We start from the raw sequence: 12258 nt of genomic DNA on the forward strand, positions 1-12258 counted from the left end.
CAGGACTAATGAGTAAACCTGGAAATGTCACAGGATACAAGGTGGATGTAAAAATCAAAGCAGGCAACAACAACAACAACAACAACAACAAAACACTGTATTTCTACATACCAGTAACAAATAATTGGAAGAAAACATTTAAGTAGCAACAAAAGAAATCACAAATCTAGGAATCTGTCCAACCAAATATGGCCACATCGACAGACTAACCATGTAACAACAGGAGAAAGCAGGTGAATTGTAGAACTCTGTGTGCTATCTTTACACCTTTCCTTTATACCCCAAATTAGTCCAAAATAAAAGACTTTCAAGGGGATTTTTGGGGTACATATGGGGGCAACTTGAATATGACACTATAAATTACATGATGCTATAGAATGATTGCCACTTGAGTACTGTAACAAAATGGAGGGGTGCCAGAGAAGATCCTTGTAAAAGACACAAGTTGAGATAGTTATGGGTAAAGTGTCATGTCTTGCAATGGAATTTCTAATGATTCTGAAAAAGAATATTTTATATGTAACACATTTACGTACAAGTACACACGACTTATAATGTATATACACATATATGTAAGTATAAAGGAAATATAAATATCAGACATACACCCACACATATATATACACACACATATACTTGTACACACACAAACACAGAACGTGCAAGAACTAAAGCAAATCTGACAAAATGTTAACAAATTAACCCTTGGTGACTCATAGGGTATCTCTGTTCATTATCTTATTCTTCGGACTTGTGAGGATTTGAAAATTTTCAGAATGAACGGTAGAGAAAAATAAACGTAGTTATCTTTTATTTCTTCAATAAGAAAGTATTTCCTTGGAACTATGATGGTCAAAGTTTACCTTTCTTTGAGAGGAAGTATACCACACGGGAATATCGCATTTTATACAGTAAAAGTTTCTTTTCTAAATTCTTCAGCCTAACATTTTGGAGGCTGGATTAAATTAAAACCTCCACAGTGAGCCATTTTTAAAATTAATGCGATGCTGAAGCCCAGGACTGAAAAAATCGCTACTCAGAATTATGCATTCTAAGTAGGTCAAGAGAAGCTAATTCTTCTTATTCCTTTTCCTTCCTAAAAAGGAAGCTATTCTTCCCCTGGCAATCCATTTACCTAAAATATCCTGCAAGTATTAAAACAGAAAGAAAGATTAATGCTTTATAGGTGAAACAGAAAGAGAAGCAAACAAACATAAACAGAGAAACATTATTGGCCAGATGGCTTTCCTGGCAAGTGCTTCAACACTCTAAAATGTAGTGTAAGGTCACAAATCTCACAAAGATAGCAATAAAACAGAATATTACAAACTAATCTCATTTATAAACGTAAGCCTGGAGCAAAAGCCTGGCATATGATAATCCATAAATGAGTCTATTCAACCAATACTTTCTACGTTGTCTTAAGCTGGAGTCATTACAAATGTAGGAATCTGAAATAAGAATCTAAAATAAAAATGGTATTTAGTGAACAGGGACTGTAATAATTTATGACAAGATTTTGTACATATTAAAGAATTTACATATAAAGTTAATGGAACTGATCACAAAGTTTAGCCACAAACTGAATACACAAAAATCCACTGCATTCCATGTATCAACAATGAACAGGAAAGGACTTTTTAGGACATCATTTACAACACTGTCAGAAATATGAAGTCCCTGGAATAAATCTAACACAAGTGGGGAAAGACCTTTACAGAGAAAAATCATAAGGAAGACGTTAAAGAAGGCCTAAATAAATGAGTGATTCACTGCAATCCCAATCAGAATCCCAGCGGGCTTTCTTTTATGGAACTTGACAAGCTGTTCTTAAAAGCACGTAGAAGTGCAGGATAAGGCCAAGAATAGCGAAGACATAAACTGAAAAGGAAAATAAAGTGTGAGGCCCTGAACCTGTAAATATCAAGAGTTATTATACAGGTACAATGAGACAGTGGTATTAGAGAGGAAATGCAGATCTACTTAATAGAAGGCAAGAAACCAATAAGAACACAGGTCCGTACAAAAAGCATAATTATTTGCAGGAAATATGCTGTATACTTAGAAAAGCTGAGAAAATCAATGAAAAAAATCACCGGACTAGTAGGAATATAGTTTCCCAGTCCCCACAGGACACCTTAGTAAGGTACCTATCACAGCTTGAAGGGTCGGATAAGACTTTCCAGAACAACTGGAAACAAGTGACTTCAGCCAAGCTGAAATCAGAAGAATAAGTAAGAGTCAGCCAGATGCAAAAGAGGAAGGAGGCTGAATGCTCTCAGTACAGGGAACATGCAGGAAGGCTCAGAGGGACGAGACCATTTGATTCAGGATCTGCACAGATGCAAAGAGCGGGAGCACAGAATTCCACAGGACACCAGCGACCACACGTACTGCACACACAAGGGCTAGAACCTAAGCCACGTAAGGTTCAGACTTTACCCTGAGGGCAGCTGGAAATCCTGAAGAGTTTTAAACAGACGTGCGATATAATCAAGTTCCTTAGAAAAAGCACATTTTCAAGGCATGCTCGGTAGGGAAGAGAGAATAGGAAAAGAGAAGACTGGAGTCAGGTGGACAAGCTCACAGCCGCTACAGTGTTCTGAGTGAAGGCAGTGGGGGCCTGAACTCAGGCAACAGCAGGGTGAAAAGACGGAAGTTGACGGCCTAGAAAGATCTTAGTGAGCATCAGTCCACAGGCCTGTCTGGCTGACCCAAGTCAGGATGGAGAAGCGGAGGCAGGGACATTCCCGACAACATGCAGGTCTGGGGGCCCGGACGGTGACATCGGCGGTCTGGGACAGGCCAAAGGAGGCACTCGGATCAAAGACATCTGCTGCTTTTAGAATCTGGGAACGAAATCATTAAAAACTTACCTGTTCTTGTCAAATGATGTCCTAGCCAAACGCGACTGCAAAATAGCGGTTATCTATTAAAACAGAACCATTAAAAAATAAGGATTTAGGAGTGAAACCTCAATACAATTTAATTCACGAAAAAGACACCGATCTTTAGAAACTCTTACCATAGCAGTTTGGTCCCCAAGTTTGTCAAGGCAGGACGCTCTGTGAAGCTACAATATACAAATGTACAAGAATTTATTTTTTTTTCTCCAAAACGATACAAAGATATTTCCTTAGAAGCAATGAAAACCAGCAATCATTCTGTTCCTCGGTAACAGGTAAGATCACTTCTGATACATCTGTGACTTCTTCCTAACATACAGTGTTCAAATGCAACATATTCAAGTAAATCTGCTTCATATTTAGAAAAGAAATTATGGTTTTAGAGAGATGTATAAATAAGATTTTTTTTTCTTTTTTTAAGTTTCTGCCTAAGCGTGCTTTGAATTCTCTGCCCAGGGAATGCCCGAGGAAGGCGCTGGCTTACCTGAAGCAACGTTTCCACGACATCTTCCACTTTCCCTGAAACATCCAATTCAAAAACGTACTCCATTGTGCCCTAAGAAGAAGGGAAACAAATCAAATCAAGGGAAGAGAAGAAGCCCAACCATACTACTTTAGGAACATTTGCAATGCCTCTGCTGGGCTGTGCCCGCGTCTGCCGGCTCCTCCCCCTGGAATGAGAGCTGGGGGGTGGGGGAGGGGGCAGGAGCAGACCCTGCCAGACATTACTGCTACATTTATTATTTCTTCCCTTCTGCCAACTTTGGACTCAGTTGGCTGTTTTCTCTCATTTCTCGAGGTGTGTAGTTAGGTTTTTAAATCTGAGATGTTTCCTTCCCTTACTGTAGGTACGTATCACTAGAAACTTCCCCCTCAGTACAGCTTTTGCCGCATCCTGTAAGTTTAGGCATGTTCCGTTTTCGATTTTGTCTCGAGGTGTTTTTTAATTGCCCCATTTCTTCTTTGACCCACTGGTCGTTGCTGGTAACGCCTGTGAACTTGCCTTCTGCTATGTATTTCTAGTTTTAGTCCACCACGGTCAGAAAAGATGTCTGGTATGACTTCAATCTTCTTAAATTCGTTTTGTGACCTGACATGTGCTATGTCCTAGGGAATGTTCCTTGTGCTCCTGAGAAGAATGTGTATTCTGCTGCTGTTGGGTGGAGTGTTCTCTGTATGTCTCTTAGGTTCATCTGGTCTATACTGTTGTTCAGATCCTCTGTTTCCTAACTGACCTTCTGTCTGGATGCTCTACCTATTATTGAAAGTGGGGCATCGAGGGGCACCCGGTTAAGCATCCAACTCTTGATTTTGGCTCAGGTCATGATCTCACACACAGTTCGTGAGATCGAGCCCTGCGTCAGGTTCTACACTGACAGCACAGAGCCTACTTGCCTACTTGGGATTTTCTCTCTCTCCCTCTCTCTCTCTCTCTGCCCCTCCCCGACTGTGTGCTCTTTCTCAAAATAAAGAAACATTAAAAAAAAAAAAAAAAAAGGAAGTGGGGCATTGAGATCTTCTATTTTTATTGTGTTGCTATCAATTTCTCCCTTCAATTCTGTCAATGTTTGCTTCAAACATTTAGGTGCTCAGAGGGCAGGTGAATATCTCCTGTGATGGTTAATGTGATTTGTCACATTCTCTCCTCTTAGCCCTGAGGGAGCATCTGCTGGGCTGCACTGTCCTCCGTCTGCTGCACCACAGGTCCCTGGAGCGGCAGCCTGATGCCCAGCTTTTCCTTGTGGTCGGTGGCCCCAGGCATCTAGAGCATGCTGGGTCCTGTCACCGCTCCAACACAGGCAACACTGAAGCCAGTCCCTCGGGCAGCCACCCCAACAGTCAGAACACAGTCCCGGACACACGGTTGGACACGGTCCTGTCTTCTCCCGGAAGGAGCTGCCAGTTCCCTCCCGTCACGCGGTACGGTATTGGGGGCGGGACTATATTGAAAGGATGTTACAAACATCCCTATTGGCTTCAGTGGGGCTGTTTCCATGCTAACCTGGGGTGCAGGGCCTCTTAACTGGTTTCCAGGTTTGTCACAAAAGGCACTGGTGGTCCATGTATTGTTGACTGAATCAGGGTCTCCATGAGAGGAACCAGGGCTTCCTATTCCGCCATCTCTCATGGTCACCACCGATGTCACTATCCCTCTTTTTCAATCTGAAAATCACACCCAGTTTACGCTGAAGCAACAGAGCTTCTCTGCTTCGGAAACCTCCCTCATCTCCTTTTACATAACTTCTCAATGGACCAAGAACAGCTTTGTGGATATCAGGAGAGCGATGGGAGGGAGAGTACCCCAGGCAGTGGTCTCAACTTGGCGGGGGGGGGGGGGGGGGGGGATGGGCAGGGGGGGTTCCTACTACCCCAGTGCATTGAGGTCCTACTCAACACCAGGGGGAACAGTGAGTAGGGTGTCTATACCTGCAGTGTGAGGGATGCCCCCACACCATTAAGAACCATCCTTCCCCAAATGCCAACAGCACCAGTGGAGAGCAATTAAATCTCATATCTACAGTTTCTGACTGGTAAATGCCAGTGTTTCTTGTGCATAAACCTCAAAGCCACAGCATGTAGTCTGCGAGTTCCCCGAGTGCTGAGACACTGCAGGCTGGCCTATGACAGACGGAGGTTTAGCCTGTGGGGCTGTTTGCTCCGAGAGGGTGGCTCTTCCTCATTCACGGTGGTGTCCATGTGCAGAGCACCAGCCTGAATGCAGGTCCCGTAAAAACCCTCTTTTGGTAGGAGTTACCCCTTTACTATATATTAAGCTGAAGCCAAAGAATGAAGTGATGTACAGAACGGTTAAATGTGATGCCTATGCTTCCTTGACAAGGCCTGGAAAACCAGAAATGTATGTAAGTATACTCATAGCTCTCTCAATTAAGACAATTTATAAATTATTATTCAGCTCTCAAGGGCATTTTATATCCTATAAATATTTCTTAAACATTTTAAAAAATACAGTTAGCAAATAACCTTATAAATGACACACATTCTGATTTCAATTGCTAATCTAATAATTTAAGCTTTATTTCTCCCCCCTATTAGACACATTTATTTTTTTAAGTCAAAAATTTATTGAAATCTCTTGGACTAAAGGCTATGGCTCCCTTGGGTAATTCTGTTATAACTGCTGGTAACAAGCTTTAAATACTCTTTATTATTCTTCTATTCGATTAAAGATGTTAATAAAATCACAAAATCTTACTGCTTAAAATCACTATATAAAGTGCCGGGAATAAATGAAAAGCTTTACTTACCCTTTCTATTTTATACGGCGCAACAATATTGTGTTCTTTAATGAAATATACCTGAGAAGGACAAATCAATTACGTGTGAGATAATTAAAAATTCTCAGTAATAAGTTACTATAAATTAAGATATTATGCATCAAATTTAAAGCAGTGTGAACATAATCTCTATTTCCAAAAGCACTTGCATTGCTCTTAGTATGGCTTTAAAGTTGTAGTGTTAGGATAACAAATTTTAAAAAGGGATTCATCAAGGCAGCAAGGTAGCAATCACTGCCGGGTAAGTAAAATCCCCAAGATGTTTTACGAATGTCATGACCTGTACCCAGTAACCAAGCAGAAAGAGGAAGGAAGCTAATCGAAGTGCCAATTTTCTAAGAAACGGGTAAAACAAAGTCACTGTGGTATGAGATATGCTTATTAACATAAAGAAACTTCCCTTCTCTGTAGGTGATCTGGGCATAGGGTGTCTTACACGCACTGGTCACCTGCCTACACTGTATGTTAGCAACCATGTCCAAGGAGCAATGCCACCCACCAGGGCCGTCAACATGGAGCCCTACCCGTCTCCCTGCCTTCCCTCCTGCCATGATGATGGGTGTGCCCGGGCCCTCAGAAGCGGTCACTCTACTAGGCCACAAAATGTAGACCTCCCTCCACCTGCCAGCTGTTCAGACACTCGGCTCCTATGGTGATAACGCTTGCTGTACTTTCTCACATTTGAAACAAACAAGAGATAAGAACCCTCCCTTGGGTCTTATATCCTCATTTTACTGTTTCTGTTCCTTTTTGTGGCAAAACTCTTTGCAAGAGCTGACGGTACTTTCTCTTGGGCCCTGGGTGGGTTTTTAGCCACATCACACATTACAGGGGTGAATCCACTCCTGAGGTCATAAAAGGTGCACCAGATCTCCAGGTCACCAAACTCAAGGGTCTGTTCTGAGCATTTCCTGGGTTCTGTTTCTCGGAGCTCAGGATGGCTCTTCCTGAAGCAGCTGTCCAGCTGGCTTCCAGCCACCGGCTCCCAGCCCTCCGTGGCCTCGCCCGCTACCCCTTCTGTCTTCCTTCAGACCCTCTCTCTTCCCAACCTCCCAAGGCAGACTTGCTGGGTCTAGTCCTCAGGCCCCTCTGTGTACACCCGGCCCCTAGAAACCTCATCCAGGCCCAGGGCTTCACCCAGCTTATGTCTGTCGCCTCAGCCTTCTCCCTGAAACCCAGACCAATGCTCCCGAGGCCCGGCAGACTTTTCCTCTCGGAGGTCACCTTCTCAACAGAGCCTGCTCTTCCCCAGGCTCCTTGACAGCAATGAAGGGCCTTGCTATCCACCTTTTTGGGGGTCATTCCTGACTGTTCTCCTTTGTACCTTGCAACGAACCCATCAGTACACCTGTTAGGTTTTTCTTCAGCATGTATCCAGACACTGGCCACCTCTCACCCTCCCATTGCTACCATCCTGGACTAAAACCTCCAGGTTCTCAATACCCCTCAAGGCTCTCCTTGCTTCCGCTCATGCCCCCTACAGCACATTCCCTACCCAGCCTCCAAGAGATTTACCAACACACACAACTCAGCTGGCAGGGGTTATTTATTCTCTTTTGTGCTTTATGTGGACTGCTTATTACCCCACAGGGCCTCCGTGACACAGAGCCCACCACTGCTCCACCTCCCTTCCCCGCTGCCCTTCATCCCTCGCCCCAGGCACGTTCACCCACACTGAGCCTGCCACCTGCCAGGACCTTCGCCTCTCAGGCCCCCACCACTCGGCAGCTGCCTGGCTCATTCCCTCAGCCCTTCTGAGTGGTGTGCCTTCCCATGTGCCTTTGCGGCCAGGCACCGCTGCCCATTCTCTCTAAAGCAGCTCCTGCTTCCTCATCATTCTCAATTCTTTTGTCCTGTTTGCATTTTCTTCAGTACAGAAGATGTCTGCTTATTGTCTGTTGCCCCCATCAAACAGTAAAGTCCATGGGGAGAGGGGCTTTGAATACTTTATTCTTCCCTATGCCTTCAAAGCCGTGAATATATATACTGAATATATAAATGCATGAATAAAAACTATTATTTACACAAACACCTACTCTCTAAAGCCTAAAGAACCATAACATAGTTCTGAAACAAGTGTGACCTCTTAAAGTAATCAAAAGCCACAAAAGTTGAGCTGCTTTTAATTGTATACTTAAGCTGATTTTGAGTTAGTCTGACACGAGACCTCTGCTACTAAGTCTGTAAATGACTAAAATGGATCATTTGTATAATGGAAACCACGCTTCCAATTGAGAAAGTACCTCTTCCTTTCAAGAAGTGGACTTTCTAGAACAAAGCTATGATGTAGGATGATACTACAGAAATAATGAGAGCACAGGTGCAGGCCAGAATTATGGTGTTCCCCCCACCCCACCTCCAAAGTAATAGATGGCTTTAACTGTTTTCATTTATACCAGGTAAAACAACAGGAAGTCAAAGATAGGCTGGTTTCAAATGTTTTCTTCCTGGAAACTAACTGAATCATGGAAGGTAGACCTAGAAAATCACCTCATCTGTTTATCTCCCTGCTTTCATAAAACACTTTTCAATACACATTAAAAAGTGTTCCATGGGGCCTCCTGGATGGCTCAGTCGGCTAAGTGTCTAAGTCTTGATCTTGGCTCCGGTCATGATCTCACAGTTCGTGAGTTTGAGCCCCATGTCGGGCTCTGTGCTGGGCACAGAGCCTGCTTGGGATTCTCTCTCTCCCTCTCTCTCTGCCCCTCCCTTGCTCGCTCTCTCTCTCAAAATAAATGAATAAACTTAAAAAAAAAAAAAAAACTGTTCCATGAACAGAAGGGGTAGGTGATCTGAAAAAAACCCACCGGAGCAGCCTCTGCTCCAATCATGTCCCTCCTACGCTTACTTGACCGTGGAATGATTTCCCTTTGAGAAAATCCACTTCATGGAACTAGGCCTCTGCAGACAGTTGGGGCAACGTGATCTCTAACCCTCTCATTTTAAAGATAAAAAAGGTAAAATCCAGAGCAAAAAGCAAGTGGGAGAGGCCCTTGACTCCTTTCTTATTTATAAGTTAAAAAAAAAAAAAAAAAAAATCTATGAACGAACTAAGTATATGATGGGAGAAAAACCGTATTTTAATTTTCTCTGTGTTGCTGGCAGTAAGCACGGCACTGGGTACATCATTGTACACGGAATACATCTGGAATGAGTAAGAGGTCATGACCCCAAGCCTCATCACTGTACAAGCCGGCACATCCTGAGCTGGTGGCCTGCTGTCACCATGAGTCAAGCCGAGATCCTACTTCAGTGCTGTGCTGCTGGCCCCCACCGACTAAGTGGCCAGGAGGCCTGGGGGGAGGAGGGGACGAGGGGGGGGCTGCGGTGGTTTCATCTCAACCCACGGACACCATCATGATCCTCAGGACGAAACCACAAGCCTGCGGGCATCACACGACTTTATAAACATTAAGGATCTCATTAGTGATCACAGCTTTAAAAAAATATATTTCTCGGGGCCCCTGGTGGCTCAGCCAGTTACGTGTCCGACTTCGGCTCAGGTCACGATCTCACGGTTCGTGGGTTCGAGCCCCGCATCGGGCTCTGGGCTGACGGCTCAGAGCCTGGAGCCTACTCCGGATTCTGTGTCTCCCTCTCTCTCTGCCCCTCCCCCGCTTGTGCGCTCGCTCTCTCTCTCTCTCAAAAATAAATAAAAAATTTTGAGAATATTTCTCAATGGTTCAATATTAAAAGCATTTAAAGATCTATTCCAGCAGTCTTCGTCTGAGATTTCTACCAATAATTTCACTGTGCTAAAACAACCCAAAATGGTGTGTGCGTGTTTTTACTCAGGTTAAGAAAAAAATATTCACTATGTGCTTCTTACCTGACTGAAAAGGAGTGAAATCGCCCCAGATTTTGCCCTACAACGCAGATAAAAGTCATTAAATATACAGAATTTTTTGGCAGAAGTAAAATTAATAGTTTCACTGTTACAGAAAAAGTTACTGACAAAGACATACTTTGTAAAGTGTCTACTAGATCCATTTTCTTCATGTTTTCCTATTTTTATACAATCTCTCAAAGGAATCTGGATAAAATTGAGGGAGAAACATTATAAAAATAAGCAAAGGTAAGATATACACAAAGAGTAGGAATGTCTCTGTTCACATTTAAGATGCATTTACCTTAATGATGGGCTGGGATATTGCATCTGGTTCAAAAATAACTGATTTTGAACATATTTTTAAGGAGCCTCTGATTTTCCTAGGGATCAAAATACAAAGGATTATTGCTCACGAACATAACAGAAGTCACCAAAGAACTAGAATACATTTTAACTAGAAAGTACATAGCCAAACCATTAACTAAAAGAACAACAATGCAATTTAAGAGAAGTGGCAGGCCAGATTTTGAACCCGGGGCCATAGTTGGCCATCCTGATCCCATTGCTCATTAGGAACTGAAATTTTTATCATTCTTTCTGTGTTTATTATCTAGAATTCATTAATAGAGAACAACTTGACAGTATTTATCTGCGATCTGGTTACCCTAAAAGTACAAGTTGTACAGAGAAAGCAGGAAAACTGCTTGATTCTTACTTTTCTGAGGGGAGAGCTAGAAAATGCTTTCTTTTAAAAGAAAAGTGTATGAATCCACATAAATGTTTCCAATTCAAAAGTAAGATCAGGCTTTTAACTTAACTCCTTTACGATTGGATTTGTATCTCTTTCGTACTCAAAGTCTCTGTCACAGCATCAACATACTACTCATTTGCTTCACATAAATCTACGTGCGTGTGTGAATAACGAAGTTTCAAAATAATAATACCAAAAATACTAACAACAATATTACTACTAAAACATTTGCCACCTTTTTTGCAATTCTTTTTCTACTCAGGCTGCATCTCACCAGAGACACAAATTACTGTAGTTACCCCTCAACTTATATGTAGTTAAGTTCATTTGCTTCATTTTCTTTTCATTTTTAGGATTTGCTGTTTCTTCTGAAGTTCAATTCTATATTAAAATATGGGTAGGGGGCGCCTGGGTGGCTCAGTCGGTTGAGTGTCCGACTTCAGCTCAGGTCATGATCTCACAGTCTGTGAGTTCGAGCCCCACATCGGGCTCTGTGAGGACAGCTCAGAGCCTGGAGCCTGCTTTTCGGATTCTGTGTCTCCCTTGCTCTCTGCGCCACCCCCCGCCCCCCACTCTCTGTCTCTCTTTGTCTCTCAAAAAACGAATAAATGTTAAAAAAAATTTATGCAAAATATTTCTATAGTTCCAAAAGCAAAGGATATAAAATAAGGGACACTCAGAGAAGTCTAGTTGTCATTTTATATTATTCCCCCATCGCTCCTTCTTCTGTGTAATCATTTTCATTACCTTTTAGTTTATGCTTTTTAAAATGTGTAATTTAAAAAATTTTTAATTTTTAAAAAATATAGCCAAAAAATTATTTCCTTCCATTCTTATGTGAAAGATAGCATACAGTACCCAGTATTCTGCCCTTCACTTTTTGCACTGAATGCATGCCGGAGACAACTCCACAGCACTATGCACAACTTCTTCAGTCACTGGACTCTTTCCAGTATTTTGCTATTACAAGCAACGTTATGGTAAATAACCCTGTTCATGGATCCATTTATATATTTCCCACGGTACCCCTGAGACAGCTTCCTAGAAGCAGCCTTGCTAGATCAACAGGTTAATGCACATGCCATGCTGCTAGATATCACCGAATTCACTTCCGTGGATTATACCAATGTACTCTAATGGTAACTTAAAACGTAGAAAAATAGGTTTCAGTTTGCTAGCTTACATGTGTGTTTTAATAAGAAACAAACGTACAGTAAAACCTTGGGTTGTAACTTGTTCTGCAAGCGTTCTGCCAGACGAGCAAACATTTCTAATGAATTTTAACTTGATAAACGAGCAACGTCTTGCAATATGAATAGTACATGACGCCGAACATCACATGATCACCACTGACCCAATGGTTCTTTTCTCTCTCTCTGTCTCTCTTTCTCGCTCTCTACGGGATCGTGGGTGATCGTCTCCCCACGGATGCTCGGTCTCAAGCCACGGTGTTCGGCAGAAATCAGTGATTTTTCA

General features: G+C 42.5%; 1 protein-coding gene across 2 annotated transcripts in view; it reads right to left on the reverse strand.

Annotated features, from left to right (window-relative positions):
* The window catches only part of NSMAF (neutral sphingomyelinase activation associated factor), a 60689-nt gene that overhangs the window by 29191 nt on the left and 19240 nt on the right, over nucleotides 1-12258 (reverse strand). For both annotated transcript variants that reach the window (XM_060610578.3, XM_060610579.3), the window contains exons 3-9: nucleotides 10333-10411; nucleotides 10168-10235; nucleotides 10032-10068; nucleotides 6173-6223; nucleotides 3391-3462; nucleotides 3026-3073; nucleotides 2877-2929 (exon numbers count right to left, since the gene is read on the reverse strand). In XM_060610578.3, the coding sequence (XP_060466561.2) occupies nucleotides 2877-2929; nucleotides 3026-3073; nucleotides 3391-3462; nucleotides 6173-6223; nucleotides 10032-10068; nucleotides 10168-10235; nucleotides 10333-10411 (408 nt within the window). The remainder of the gene's footprint in view (nucleotides 1-2876; nucleotides 2930-3025; nucleotides 3074-3390; nucleotides 3463-6172; nucleotides 6224-10031; nucleotides 10069-10167; nucleotides 10236-10332; nucleotides 10412-12258) is intronic.

This window comes from Panthera onca, chromosome F2, assembly GCF_046562875.1.
Source record: "Panthera onca isolate mPanOnc1 chromosome F2, mPanOnc1 haplotype 2, whole genome shotgun sequence".
NCBI classification, from domain to species: domain Eukaryota; kingdom Metazoa; phylum Chordata; class Mammalia; order Carnivora; family Felidae; genus Panthera; species Panthera onca.